General features: G+C 45.5%; 1 protein-coding gene across 3 annotated transcripts in view; it reads left to right on the top strand.

Annotated features, from left to right (window-relative positions):
- med13a (mediator complex subunit 13a) overlaps positions 1-15,161 on the top strand; it is a 75,184-nt gene that overhangs the window by 54,967 nt on the left and 5,056 nt on the right. For all 3 annotated transcript variants that reach the window (XM_068721173.1, XM_068721174.1, XM_068721172.1), the window contains 14 exons: positions 1,187-1,217; positions 2,035-2,156; positions 2,529-2,619; positions 3,871-4,082; positions 4,488-4,684; positions 7,091-8,013; positions 8,320-8,487; positions 8,934-9,157; positions 9,418-9,607; positions 9,881-10,307; positions 10,424-10,655; positions 12,653-12,844; positions 13,674-13,897; positions 14,884-15,026. In XM_068721173.1, coding sequence (XP_068577274.1) covers positions 1,187-1,217; positions 2,035-2,156; positions 2,529-2,619; positions 3,871-4,082; positions 4,488-4,684; positions 7,091-8,013; positions 8,320-8,487; positions 8,934-9,157; positions 9,418-9,607; positions 9,881-10,307; positions 10,424-10,655; positions 12,653-12,844; positions 13,674-13,897; positions 14,884-15,026 — 3,376 coding nt within the window. The remainder of the gene's footprint in view (positions 1-1,186; positions 1,218-2,034; positions 2,157-2,528; positions 2,620-3,870; positions 4,083-4,487; positions 4,685-7,090; positions 8,014-8,319; positions 8,488-8,933; positions 9,158-9,417; positions 9,608-9,880; positions 10,308-10,423; positions 10,656-12,652; positions 12,845-13,673; positions 13,898-14,883; positions 15,027-15,161) is intronic.

Below are 15,161 nucleotides of genomic sequence, written 5' to 3'. Positions count from 1 at the left end.
GCACACTCTTAAACCACTTACTGTGTCTCACTGTAGAGTACAGAAACCTAGTGTGAACCGTGCATGAGCATCTCCAGCGATCAGACTATAACATCCTCAGACTGGTGAGGGCCATGTGACACACGTGTTGAGCTGGAGGGTCATCATATGCCACTGCACAGAAGTGGTACACCTATGTCAGAGCCTGCTGATGTATTATCTAAGTGCTAGATACGTACTTGGGGGGGAAAAAAAAAAAGCCTCGGATAAATGAGGGAAGCTGGTGAGATGGAGGAAATGGGTGATGGGAGGCCTTCACGCAGGCAGCCTTGGAGTCGAACAAGCTTTTGCAATATGTAAAGGCTCCACACGTGCACACTTCCCCACCCAAGGCCAGGTTATTGATAAGGGGTTAAGGCATCATTACCACCTATAGATTGTGGCCTTGGTGCAGATGTTGTGCGCTGCTGTGGATTGGTCCTTTAAGGGAGACAGATTAAAGCCTGCGTTACTCAGAGAAAAGCCCTGGAGCGTAATGAAATCAATGGCGGGGACATAACATTCCTGTTCCCCAGCTAGAACTGCTCAGCGCACAGTGTTCACACAACCAGTCATAAGAGAGCGCGCACACACACAGAAGGCCAGCCCTCCCAGATATTGATGTCTGGGTGGGAGCCTAAGAGGCCATTCCTTGGATCATGATTTCACTCTGATCGACACTGGAAACCTCATTTGCCACAGCAGAGGCAAGCTGTCTCTTTTTTCTGTTCCTGTCCAATTTTCTCCTTTTATTATGGCTATTATTTATTATATTTTATTAGTATGTTTGCCTTTATTGGAGAAAGGAACCCCCTTTTTCTAAGTTGGCTGCTTGATATTTTTGTGTTATTCTGTTTTGCGATTAATCCCAGCTCAGGTCCAGTCAAATGTATTTGTCTCGTTCTTAATCACAGTTGTGGGCTCAAAGGATTTCACACACCCACATTTTAACACCGTAATGGAGCAGACTTTGCTCACTAACGGGTCCTCTTTAAGTGCAAGAAAAAGCTTCATTGACATGGGACTGGTGTCATGTTATTATAAACAATGGGTCTGTCTAGACCGTACATTCTGAGCATTGTTTAATGAAATAATCACTGTGTGATGGATCCGACTGGTTGCATGGGTACGTCACTCCTAACCTTCCCGCCTTTCTTCTTCCTCGCAGGGTGAAGATGGAGGAGCTGGTCCGTCAGATGGTAAGGAACCTGTGATATTAATGTTGTTCTTCTTTTCTTTAATAATAACTATTTAAGCAGAGATAAATTAATTATTTACATTTCAAATGAGTTCCCCCCCAAAAGAAGAATTATATTATTAAAACTTACATTTAGTCACTATCTCTACATTGCTGCATCACGGGGAAGAATACTGCTTTCATCCCCAAATACCCATCACATTTGAATTTGTGTTCCCGTCTAAAAATATATGAATGACACATCATTCTTGAACCACAACGGTGCACTTGAGCTCTAAATATTTACGCAGTTTTTCTTTGGGCTACTCAGTGGTTACATTGAAGAGGTTCAAACTGTGATTTATCAGTCCATTATATGTTCATCATGAGATGATCCCGTTCCAATAGTGATAAGCCAACATTTACCTTCTGAATTGTGAAGTTTGAAGAAGAGCTTTGCCAAAGCAACACGTTGCCTATTGATATTCCAGCTTGTTATAAGCTGCATTGTACACTGAAACGGGAAACTGTTCATATTTAAATTCTGCAGACACTTTGATGCTAAGCTTTCAGTTTCTTTTACCAATTACTGGTGATTTCTGTTTTCTTTATGTAACTGTTATAATATAGTCATACTGTTATCCTCAGAAGACACCGACTGTGTGGCCAAAGGCTCGCTGCTCCTCAGTGTTCCGATCCGGGGACATTGCATCCTAAATTAAACTTTGGTTACACTTTCAATTTAGTTTTTTAAAGCCACCTTTCCATTGACTTCTCAAGCCCCCAATATCTACTTGTTCATATTTAAGTGTTAACAGTCGGTGTGTTTGTTCATGCAGATGCTCAGCGGGCGGCCGCTCACAACCGCATGGCTTCCACCAGCCTGATCCATGAGACAGACCTGGTGGTGTCCATCAACGACCTGGACAACCTCTTCAATTCGGACGAGGATGATCTGGCGGTTAGTAGAGACCTTTGCTTCCAGTGCCATGAATATCTCATGACACAGAGCGTGTGTGTGTGTGTGTGTGTGTGTGTGTGTGTGTGTGTGTGTGTGTGTGTGTGTGTGTGTGTGTGTGTGTGTGTGTGTGTGTGTGTGTGTGTCCGTGTGTCCGTGTGTGTGTTCGTGTCCTCGTCCTTGCATGTGCCAGAGCGGTGTCTTCACTCTGCCCATCACCAGCTGACAATTCTCACTACCCACTTACCAGTTGCTCCAAGAAGTTGTCATGTGTGATACTGACTTGGAGGCCCCACAGGTGTGAGCAGTGTTATTAACTGACACTTTGAGTTACCAAAATGGTCCGGTGCTAAAAAAATCCTTTTTTGTCCACAGCCTGGTTCCAGGCGACCAGTGAATGGAACGGATGACAAATTTGGCAGCAAGGAACCAAAGTCATCCACTTTGGACCCCGTCTCCTGCATTAGTATGTATCGCTACATCTGTGTCTACTGATGTCTCTCGCTCTCTCTTTTCCCTGAACACTGATGTGCCGTGTCTCCTCGATGTACAAGGATGGATTTAGCTCAAATGTTAATCTAGATTCAGATTTGTCATACCCGTTAGCCCCTTGAACATTAAGAATGGTACGCTGGGATTTTGCCAGAAGCCACTTCAGTTTGAAGCGTAGTATTCCCTCTGCTCACAATTACAGCTAAGTGAAACTGCATCATATCCTTTTAATCCACTAAATAAAATTAAGGCTTTCACTACTCAAGCATCAGTGGTGCTCACCCTGGGCTTGGCCACCTAGTGGTGGAAAGTATGGCTATAATTAACTTCACAGTGCATCAGTGTTCAGCTGAGTCTCCCTTTACCTGCTGTCTTTGTCGTCTGCTTTGTGACTATGTTGTGAGCTTTCTATGCTAACAGCACAGTCTCAATGTTCCACCCTATTTGTTGACTTGAACACAACTGAACCAGAGATTATTTTTTGTGTTTAGTCAGTTAGTTATTTATTTTTAGGTTTGAGCTTAGGGACGCAAATGTAGAGCTTAAGAGAATTTAAGGACAGTCTATAATTTACTGTGAAGCAAATTGGTCTCAGATCAACCATATTGCTTTGTTTTAATGACCAGATGCTGGTGTAGAGCAGAATGATCTAGTAGAAATGAAAGCAATATAAAAAGAAGGCGCTCCTGCTTCTACCCACCTTTCAACTCTGCATAAACAGCTCTGCTGGGTCCTGTAAATATTCTCTCTAATATATATAAAGAAAAGAACATGCCAGGGTAACTGTGACAAAGCTCATATGTAAACATGTTATCAGTCGTGGGTGAGATGCACACTTAAAGTGTGTCTAGTAATTATTCATCTGTTTTGTATTTACATGGTAGCCGTCTATAACGACGGCTGCTTGTCATATGTGGTTGCAGAACAAGAAAACATACATCAGCATGCATCTCTACTGCAACAGTTTAAGCTTACCCATCTTACATTAAGTCATCCATATTGTTATTTTAAGAAGTAGTTTGTGTCACAGTGCTGTTTTGATATAATATAATCTAGTATAATGAAAACAGACTTTAACTACGAGTATCTCATTATCAGCATGTTTAGCAGTGGAAGCTGTGTGTGCTGTGGGTGTTGGAATAGTCTTTCAAAACGTCTTCTACACTTCAAATGTTTTATAATCGATGTCATATTTTGATGGGCCCTTGTCCTTCTCTCCCGTCAGGCTCGGCAGACCTGCACCAGATGTTTCCCACGCCTCCCTCCCTAGAGCAGCACATCATGGGCTACTCGCCCATGAACATGTGCAGCAAGGAGTACGGCAGCATGGAGCACAACACGGGCATGACCACGCTGGATGGCACCTCATCTCTGGGAGGCCACTTCAAGATCGAGGTGGAGGAGAGCTTCTGCAGTCCCAAGCCAGCTGAGATCAAGGTGGGTCTAGACTCTGTAAATCTGTCAGATTACAACCGGCTCAACCAATAGGTCGGATTTACTGCCCAAACCAATAGATGGTCTATAGAAGTCTAAGTGAACGAGTTAGTGATGGATGGGTTTTCTTCACCGTGCTCATTTTTGAAGCAGCTCAGTAGCCACATGGTCAGAGGCTGCTCTTCAGATTAGGAGTACAGAAACACGCTAAACCCCTCCCAGTTCTGTAGTTATTGAGTAGAAGCTGCCACGATGTTGTGTTTATGGGAATATAAGGCAGCAAAGTCTCAGCCAGGGATGCCCTGATGCTGTTCTGCATATTCCCTTGTTTACTTTTTATACAAAACACCAGACAAGACATCATTATTTGTCTGCCTTCCTAAGTCTTATTTTCCTTCCATCTTGTAGGACTATTCATTTGTGTACAAGCCAGATCTGTGCCAGCCGTTCGTCGGCTGCTCCATGTTTGCCCCCCTGAAGGTATTACCCAGCCAGTGTCTCCCACCGGTCAAAATACCAGAGGATTGCATCTACCGACCAAGCTGGACCATGGGCAGGGAGATGCTCAACCCTGTGCCTGTCATGACCTTCCTCAACAAGGACAGGTATGCTGCTGTAGTGCTTTTCCATGAGGTTCGTAATGAGTGGCTGTTTGGCATCTTCAGACACGTCCTCACTTGTTGCTGTTAACACACAGCGGAGATCTTTAACCAGATTTTTTTTTACCATCCTGATCATGTGCACACATGTGCACGTGTACCGTCCTGGACCGTAAATGGTCAATATGCTAGATTGTAGCCAAATTGTTATAGTCCGTGGTCGTGTCAATAATGTGAATGTGAAATGTACTGTAGTGGTCCCAGTAGTATTTGTTCCTAAAGTGTACTGAAGTAGCATATCACATGGTTAAGCGATGTTTGATATGCTAAATATCTTGTAAAACATTTTGACTCGACTGGCAAAATATAATTAACTCAACAATATTGATCTCACTATATTTTTGAAGAACCCGTCAGAGTTTTGTTGAGAGCTGGAGGCGGGACGGAATTTGATGGTGGACGTCAGCCCTGTTATTCTGTATGTAGGAAAAAAGCCCCGCTTTAATAAGAGAGTATTAATAACTGGGTAGGCAGTACCGTGCAACAAGTGAAATGATCCACTTAAATCGCAGCTTAACAGAAGCACGTCAAGTGACTCCAGTGATATCAATGCTGACACTCGTTTACATGCCTTGTTTCTGTGTAATTCCTATCTGGCTCGTTTCAAAGATTCCTTATCATTTTATCATGATGATCTGGTTACTGAGGCATTCTAATTTAGACTTGCAGAAGAAAAGCCAAGGCTGTGCTGCCTGGTGCTGTTTTTTTTTTTTACGTTTTTTGTGCACAGAAGCATATATTCCTACTCTGCTCCCTTTCTGTCCACACACCCTCTGGTCTCTCCCCGGACACCCCCTCAGCAGGCTGCTCAATTTCCTATGCATGGCTGCCTCAGGCGGAGCAGGGAAATGAGTGTAAAATGCCGTCTTGGTTGAAGATGAGGATTATCACTGAAGTGGTGAGATGGGGGCCCCCACTGCGGCTCCATGCCACCTCACTGCTCATGGCAGCTTGGAGTCTCCATTATATCTGTCACTGTTCCTCTTAACTACACACAGATTAACCTCTGCTACTTTTCATGCACACACACAGGAATTAAGACAAAAATGTGGGAACTGGACGCAGCATGTACATGTTTACTTTATTTAATTTACCCAGCAGAGAATATAGAATTTGTCAGGCTCACCAGTGATCTTTATCTAATCTTGCTGCTATGAACAGTGATGATCACCATGATGCACGTCTTATTAATTATTATTAACAGTGTCAGCCTCACTTTGTGTGTGTGTGTGTGTGTGTGTGTGTGTGTGTGTGTGGCTGAATTTCATTGCATAAATTGCACTACAAACCATTCGATTCTTGAACGAACAACACAAGCCCTTTCAAGTAATTACTAATTTCTTCAGCTGTGGTAGTGTTTGGAAAATGTTTTGACTTCTGAGAAAAGCCAAACGCGTTGCTCGTGCAGGCGGAGGAGAGGTGTCTGTACTTTGACTAAGCTTGGCAAATGTCCAGAAAGCGGTTGGCAAAGATGTTATAACGTTGTGCTGGTGCTGCCTTCGTGTCTGCATCCCATGTTGAACGTGGCCTGGCTGCAGGAGAGAGAGCCTTGTGCTGGGACTTCCTTCTAATGGGTCTGTGCCAGGAGTTGTTCCCCACATACAGCTAGGGACATGATGTGCTCACCCTCTCTCCTTCTCTCTCTCCCTCTCTCTCCTGCACTCTCTCTCTCTCTCTCTCTCTCTCTCTCTCTCCCTGCTTCTTCACTGTTGCTTGCCAGCCCTAAAATAACCCTTACCTCAGAGGGCCACTTGTTGAAATGTTTATTGAATGCCTTTCTCCCTCCCTCTGCTGCTTCTTTTTCGCTACCCGTTACTCATTCTCTCTCTCTCTCTCTCTCTCTCTCTCTCTCTCTCTCTCTCTCTCTCTCTCTCTCTCTACCCCTCCCTCTCCCACATTCTTGTTCTCTCATGTGTTAACATGTGTGCAGTCTAAGCTCACTCTGCATTGCTTTTGTAGTGAACGTTGTCGCCGACTGCCTTATTACTCAAACTATCCTCACAAATGCTGTGAGACAGTTGGATAACGGTATTTTGTTGTTTGAAGTCTGTGTACAGTGCTTCCATTTTCACGCCACAATTAGATGTTCTGGTACATCTAATTGTGGCGTGATTTTTCTTTTTTTCCATTTTTCTTTTTTACTGTAATGGGAAATTAACAGTGTTGATATTTGAAGCTGAGATTAGAGTTTTTTTTATTCATTGTCTAATAGGGATCATTTCTAATTGTCCACAAAGCTTTGTTGGGTATCACAGGAGGAGATTTTCATACCCTAAAATGTGCCACTGTCGGACATACTATAGTGACTTTCTTTAGTTTCTAATTCATGTCCTTTTGTCTCTCTGCCCTCAGTAACATCCCCAGTGTGGGCAGCACCATGGACCAGGACTACAGCCAGACCTACACCCCTCAGACCCACACGCCTTTCATGTCCAACAGTGCTCCACCAAGTAACAGTGGCGCTGGCATCCTGCCTTCCCCTGCCACCCCACGTTTCTCTGCCCCCACCCCACGAACGCCACGCACCCCACGCACGCCTCGGGGCCCCTCCAGCGTCCAGGGCTCGCTCAAATACGAGAACTCCGACCTGTACTCGCCAGCGTCCACCCCCTCCACCTGCCGACCGCTGAACTCGGTAGAGCCGGCCACCGTACCCTCCATCCCCGAGGCCCACAGCCTCTACGTCACCCTCATCCTCTCCGAGTCGGTCATGAACCTCTTCAAGGACTGCAACTTCGACAGCTGCTGCATCTGCGTGTGTAACATGAACATAAAAGGAGCTGATGTGGGCGTGTACCTGAGCGACCCCGTCGGCGAGGCTCAGGAAACCTGCAGCTGCGGCTTCAGCGCTGTGGTCAACCGGCGTTACGGCAACGGCTCGGGCCTCTTCCTGGAGGACGAGCTGGATATCATCGGCCGCGGCTCAGACGTCAGCAGAGAGGCGGAGAAGCGCTTTGAGGCGCTGCGGCTCTCCTCGCTGGAAAGAACTGGAGTAGGGAGGGGTGACCGTGTCCCAGATGAGGTTATTCTCCTCCTACAGGACCAGTGCACCAACCCCTTTTCGCCCATTTCAATCCTAGAGCATGACATAGTAACACGGGGGCCAAGTGGGGCCCCCGTGCCGCCCTGTGTGAGGGTGGAGGAGAGGGACTACCACAGCGACTGTTACATGGCCCTGGAGCACGGCAGGCAGTTCATGGACAACATGTCGGGCGGCAAGGTGGACGAGGCGCTGGTCAAGAGCACCTGCCTGCACCACTGGGCCAAACAGAATGGTGAGAGATGTGGCAGTCTAGGTTTTCATGCATGCCAAATTATGTTTTCTCAGGCCGTTTCTCAGGTTTTTTCGCCTGATAAAAAAAGCTCAAGTTGAATGAGGCTGCCTGCGAGAAAGCAATATTCCAAATAATTTATTCAACAACTGAAAATATTTTTCAAAAAATTAAACAGCACTTGTAACATCAGAAGTCTCCCTAACTTCACATCTGTTATCCAACTAAATTGAACAAAATTTGTTCGTGTTTTATATGCTGTGATTTCAAATTTGTAATGCTTGTAAACATTGCCCGTCTGTTCTCCAGCGGTGGACGTGAGTGCGCTGTGCTCTCAGGATGTGCTGCGGGTGCTGATGTCCCTTCAACCCGTACTCCAGGACGCAATCCAGAAGAAGAGGACAATAAGGTCGTGGGGCGTTCAGGGTCCCCTCACCTGGCAGCAGTTCCACAAGATGGCTGGACGGGGCTCTTACGGTAAAGCTGTGGAAGTTTATCCACTTATGCACAGTTCTGACTGATGTTTTTTTACCATTCAGTTTAGCTGTATAAAAGTTAGTGAATCCGTGATTTGCACCACATTTCTTCGCGAAACTATGAGGGTGATAACAGCAGTTGGTGTTAGTGTGTGTGACATTTGGAATGTGAGTCTTGGGGTAGAAAAACTCTAGATTTTTGTCAGGTGAATAGACAGTGTGGTCCCTCTGCTGTGGTCCAGATGTCAGCTCTGTTGGGAGGAGCTGTCAGATGGTTTGGCGACGTCACATTCTGATGCACAGTGGAGAGTGAAAAAAGGAGGGAGGGTGGCTGACACCTCACCTGTAAACAGCACTCGCTCACTGTTCTTTTCTTCTTTGTGTTTCTCTCTACCTCCTTCCACACTTTTGGTTCTTTGACCTCCTTCCATCTCACCACCACCACAGGCACAGACGAGTCCCCAGAGCCCCTGCCCATCCCCACCTTCCTGGTGGGTTATGAGTATGACTTTGTGGTGCTCTCTCCGTTTGGACTGCCCTACTGGGAGAAACTGTTGCTGGATCCCTTCGGCTCCCAGCGGGACATTGGGTACCTGGTGGTTTGTCCTGACAACGAGGCCTTGCTCAGCGGCGCCAAGAGCTTCTTCCGAGACCTCACCGCCGTCTACGAGGTAGGGCCTCTGAAGAAGGGTGCAAACATAACGCTATCCAAATGTTACAATGCTCTAATGCAATACTCTCCATCGCAGGTTTGGCAGTTAATTAGTAATTGTCCAGATCATTCGTGATCACTGTCTATTGGAAACATGTTAAGTAACCTAATCAATGAAAAAGCACTGCAAATACTGCAGCTACACTCAAGTTGTAACTCACTATGGTTTTATGAGATTTGATTCAGACACTCATGTTCTTTTCTACTGTTTTTCTACAGTCATGTCGACTGGGCCAGCACCGACCCATTTCCAAAGGCTACCCCGACGGCATTGTCCTTGTCGGAGGCAATGGGGCCAAGAACCTGGTGGATCAGCCAGTCAGTGACTGGTTCCTCAAGGCTGCCAGCAGCAACAGCGACGCCTTCACTAAGCTCAAACTCTATGCACAAGTGTGCCGCCACAACCTCGGTACGCTTATTTACAGCCTGCAGGGTCACTGTTGCATTTCTTGATTCTACACGGCCGCTCAGGCAGTTCTTTGTCGCTGGATTTCCACCTTCGACACCACTTGGTTTATTTTACAAAGCCTAGCTGGAGTGCCTTGACTGTTTGAAAGAGAGCTTGAAGTCAGTGAAGGAGAAGGTCAAGTTGAAATGTAGAGTCAATGCAGTATATTTTCATTTTCTGAAATGGTGATTGATGGTATTAATGGAAGTCCAATGCCGTGCTTTCTCCCTTTAGCCCCATACCTCGCATCACAGCCATTGGACAGCTCCCTCCTCACACAGCCCAGTCTCCTGCCATCGTCCAGCCAGTCCCCATCCACACAACTGTCTAGCTCCACCTCCAGCTCAGTTGGCCAGCAGGGCTCCGTAAACGCTGCGGGCTCCTCCGTTCCCAACAACAACAGCAACAACAGCAGCAACAGTGGGCCCGGGAACGGCTCCGCGTCATCCAACAGTCTGGTGACATCCTTGGGCCAGGCTGGCAGCGGGATACCATCTGCTAAGCCCAGCTCTTTTCCCCCCTTTGGGAACATGGGCACCCAGGGCCAGGGAGGTGGCCCCCAGAGTGGACAGCTGGGGCAGCAGGCTGGTACCCAGAATACTGGCACCTCAGGGGACAACTCCAGCAGCCAGGCCCAGGGGCCCACAGAGCCTCTTGAAAGGTACTGCAGTACACACAAGCCTGGACACCTTCAACTCTAAAAAATCACGAAGAACTGAGGCGATGCTAGATTGGTTTCATAATACTGTGTGTGTGATCTCCCTGTGCTTTCCTCAGCACTTTGGAACGAGAGAAGATAGGTGTTCCCACAGATGGGGAGTCCCACGCCATCACGTATCCACCAGCCATAGTTGTTTACATTGTGGACCCCTTCAGCTACGAGGAGGCCGACGGCGGCCCGGGGCCGGTGCCGGCCCACTCCAGTGTGTGGACGCTGGGTTTGCTGCGCTGCTACCTTGAGATGCTTCAGTTCCTGCCCCCACACATCCGCAACTCTATTTCTGTACAGGTAAGCGAAGTTCCCAGGAGAGCCATGTTTTTATTGCTGACCATATTGTATTTCATTATCATGTCATTCAATGTCAGCGTGTCAATGACTCTTTAATGTTTAGTAGATTATGCTCAATGGCATCATTGCCGACATATCCATCATCATCAAAAGCAGTAAATTGTCCATGATTACCGTCATACCCTGAGTGACCAGAAAATAGAAACGGCTTAACAATGTAATGTAATGGAAATCAATGCAATAGCAATGGATACTACCAAACTTCCAATGCTCTACAAGTTTGTATATAGAGTTCCATGGTTGTATTTTGGGAGTGTTGTGTTTGACTGCATCAAATTCAAAGATGTTTCTCATATTTTGTCTACCTTTTATGGGTATGTACATTACCATCGAAAATACACACTCTCCTCTTGCCACATATACATTTATCTTCAGATGACTTCTTCCAGCTACAAAAGCAGTGTACTAGCCCAACGTTTCCACTATATTCATTCTACAGCGGGACGCCACTATTTAATGTCCTCTGTGGGGCTAAACCTCTCCACTCACAGAGCGGAGCAGAGGAGAGACAAGTGAAGTGAAGATAATGTTGTCGGTACCGGTTACAAACAGGCCCGGTAGTGAAAGACACGCTAATGCGTCAACGGATTTGTTTTGCGCTGAGCTGGACCAGATTCGGTTAAACACGTTTCTGATGCTGTTTTGCCCACATTGTTCTCCATGACGTTTGCTGGAAGTGATGTAATGTAGACTTGTTGTGTTTTATATGGAGTAAGCACTGCGCTGAAAATAAAGATAAAAACAAAATAAATACTATTTAAATGACACATTCATTTTCAGACAGTGGTCATATGAAAACTTAAGAGGCAATTTGTGTGTAATTTGGCTATCAGTTAACACACCAGTAAAAATCAACCCATGGCATTCGCTTCTGGTGATCGTCACCACTGTTTCAGAAGAAGGAAATAACTGGAGTGACAGCAAACCAGCTTTAAAAGTGACATGGTTTCTTCTTAAATGGGTTGTGTGTGTGTTGTGTTTTAAAAGTGCTGTGTGGTGGATCTAATTCATGCCGATGTGAAATGTGGTTTGTGTGGGTTTTGAAAAGTAACTGATAAATATTTGGAAGTGTTAAATTTGAGTTCGGCCCACGGATGTGTCATTGGGTCCTCCAACAAAAATCTATGGAAGAAAGGCACTTATTTCCTATCTATTCATTATTCTGTTGACCATAAGAATTTAAGCCCAGCAAGACTTGTCGAAGTAGACTTATTGCATTACAGCATTCTTCGAAAGAAGCACAAGTGCTTTTGGTTCCTGCTTTTTTCATATCAATAGATACTTACTCGTTTAAAAGAAAAAGATTATTACAATATTTCTTCACCAATACACCTTACCTATAGTTATGAGAAATAGATTATTCACTGCCTCCGCTCAGTCACAGTGCAGTTCAGCGCACCTGAAGAGCAACTGCCCCACCACACTAAAGTCCTCATGTTTTATCTGTAAGACTCTCATCATCTGTGATGAGAAAACACACAAAACCGAAATAATTCACACTGCTCTGCATCCCTGCCTCCGTTTCCATTATTTAGTTTTGTAGTTACGTCGTTTTGAGACGTGTCTGTTTGTAAAAGTTGTCGTTCTGTTATCCTGCTTTACTCTGTACAATGACGCAGCAAAAAAAAAAAAAAAAGGGCAGCGATTGGACTGACGAGATGAGGTTTAACTCACCCAGCTTCTGGACTAATAATTCAGTTCATCAACATTTAGGGGGCAGCCCTAATTTAACGTTTATGCAAATTATAAATGTATTCTAAGATGCACAACTGAGAGTTAGACACAAAGTGAATTTGAATGTTGCCAGACTCTTTTATGTACACTTGACACTTTTCTCTATGTAGTACTAGAGTAGTAACTAGTAGCAAGATATCGCATTAATAGAAGCGTTGTTGGAGAGTGTCTCTTGTCTAACAACTTGTCTTTTTTCCCCTCAGATTGTCCCCTGCCAGTACCTGCTTCAGCCAGTACGAGGTGAAGACCGTCACATCTACGCCCAGCACCTCAAGTCTCTCGCCTTCTCCGTCTTCGCTCAGTGCCGACGGCCGCTGCCCACCTCCACCAATGTCAAGTCGCTGACGGGCTTCGGCCCGGGCCTGGCCATCGACACTGCACTGAAGAGCCCAGAGGTAAATGCAACTCATAGTCAAGTTGTAGCAGTTGCACTTTGACTGTTTTGACATAATCTATCTGTAAAGCAGACAGAGGTGTTGCGTGCAGTTGAGCTCTGTAGCTGATCAGCAACATGCTAGCGTTGTACTCTGATCGATAGGCAAGTAAACAGAGGCTGACACTGTGGCCCTAGCAACAGCATTTCTGTTCATTTCTGTTCAGCTCTCACGCCAATAAAGAACCTGACCTGGTGTGACCCAGCCTTTTGCCCCCGGCTGTGTTCACTTTACCACTGAAAAGAAAGAAGGCAATGAGATAGAGTTTTTACTGCTAACCATCTTCAGAGTTTTTTCTTCTGGAACAGGACTTAAGGGAACTTGTAACCCCTCTGCTACTACAGAGTTTTCTTTCCATTATCTGCTTGGCTACCTCCCTGAGACCTTCCATAATGGGATCTCAACTCCAGGTTTAGACAAAGGGGCACTTAAGATCAGGACCTTATTCAGTGGACTTCCTTCCTTCCAGCCAGCGCTACCCTTTCCCTTTGACACACTGGCGAACCTTGAGCTGTCTGGCTGGGAGGACTGGGATATGGATAGGATAATTGAGTGTGACAAGGAACATATTTGCTTCTAAAGATGCCTAGAATGTGAATTGTTTGGGTGTAACAAGCAGAAATTAGGATTGAAAGAGAAGATGCCCTGCTCCTGTGAATGTCCAGCAGCCAGTCATGCATTCACAAACTTAATACATCTGGAGCATGTCCAGTTTTTCTGCATTTGTTTGGAAGGGCTGAACATTTATACTAAATCCTTTATCCTGACATCTTCCCCTTCCATTCTGCAGAGGCCAGAGTGTTTGCGACTGTATACACCCCCGTTTATTCTAGCACCGGTAAAGGACAAGCAGACGGAGCTCGGAGAGACGTTTGGGGAGGCATCGCAGAAATACAACGTGCTGTTTGTCGGATACTGTCTGTCCCACGACCAACGCTGGATCCTGGCTACATGCACTGACATGTATGGGGAACTCCTGGAGACATGCATCATCAACATCGATGTGCCCAACAGGTATGACTAACACCCTCCACCTGCACGATGTTTAAACCTACCAGCTTCAAAGTCTTTTATTACCATCATTAGGTATCACTTAACACAACTGAACCCTCACACTAGTACTGAGCTTATTAAACTCTGTATACTAGAAGAAGTAGAGAAAGAGTTTCAAGTTGTCTTTCCTTAAAGGTATATCATGTAACTTTTCCACCTTAAAATGTATAAAAACTACGAGAGCTATGTTATCTATTTTGTTTAGTTCTGTACTTGCATTATCCCAAATTTTCCCAGCTATTTTCAAACCTAGAGAAATTTGATAATTTAGTTCACGGTAGTGGTCCGTTTTATTTAGTCGCCTGTCGATGGAGTCATATCCCCTGTGCGTATGAGCAGTCATCTAACAAAGTGTCAGCTGACAGAAAACATGTCATGCAAGTGTTTTTGTTCATAGTGTAGTTATTGTGAAAGTATTTTTAACAATCTGGTCCATCTTTGTCTGTGTAGCCTGTAGCACTCACACCAGAGGTTTTTAATAACCCATTTGCCATCATCCTCCACTTTCCCGACCGGTTCATTTTTCTCAGTGAATACCCCTCATTCAGTCACAGTTGCACAACAGACAGTTGCACCTTTTTGTGTGACCTTACAAAAAGGTGCACGGCAGCTGTCACCAACACTTTAAATGTGTCTGCGTGAAATCAAAACTGTGATGTCTTTTTTTTTTTTTTTTTTGCATCAGTTATGTCAAGCCAGCTGTCAAATTACACATTTCTCTATGGTTTGAGGGGCAAAGCACACAGCTGTCAGTCAAGTATGGTCTCTGCACAGGTCCTCACATTCCAGAGATTCACCTTCACCTGCCTCACAAAATGTTAAACCAGCTCTAGTGGCTAGCAGCTAAGCACACTGTATGTACACTTGACTCCATGTCTTGCATGTCCGTTAATGTTTGTTTTGCATACAAAGTGGTTTTGACATGTGAGTCGACGCGTGCCCTGCAGGGCGCGGAGGAAAAAGGGCTCTGTTCGGCGGCTCGGCCTGCAGAAGCTGTGGGATTGGTGCTTGGGGCTGGTGCAGATGACATCAGTCCCCTGGAGGGTGGTGATTGGCCGACTGGGCAGGATAGGACACGGAGAGTTAAAAGGTAAAGAGGACTAGTTAAATGATGCTAAAATGCTTTTTCATGACCAAAAAAAAAGAAAACAGCATTCAAGACATTCGGGTTTGTTACACCAGCGCGTCGCATGTTTATTCATCCCTGTTGCGCTCCTCTCTTGAT

This window comes from Cebidichthys violaceus, unplaced genomic scaffold (genome assembly GCF_023349555.1).
Source record: "Cebidichthys violaceus isolate CVI_PGR_0920_01 unplaced genomic scaffold, fCebVio1.0.p SCAF_27, whole genome shotgun sequence".
Classification (NCBI taxonomy): Eukaryota; Metazoa; Chordata; class Actinopteri; order Perciformes; family Stichaeidae; genus Cebidichthys; species Cebidichthys violaceus.
The sequence above is the reverse complement of the archived record's forward strand: the minus strand, read 5'-3'. Positions and strand labels throughout refer to the sequence as shown.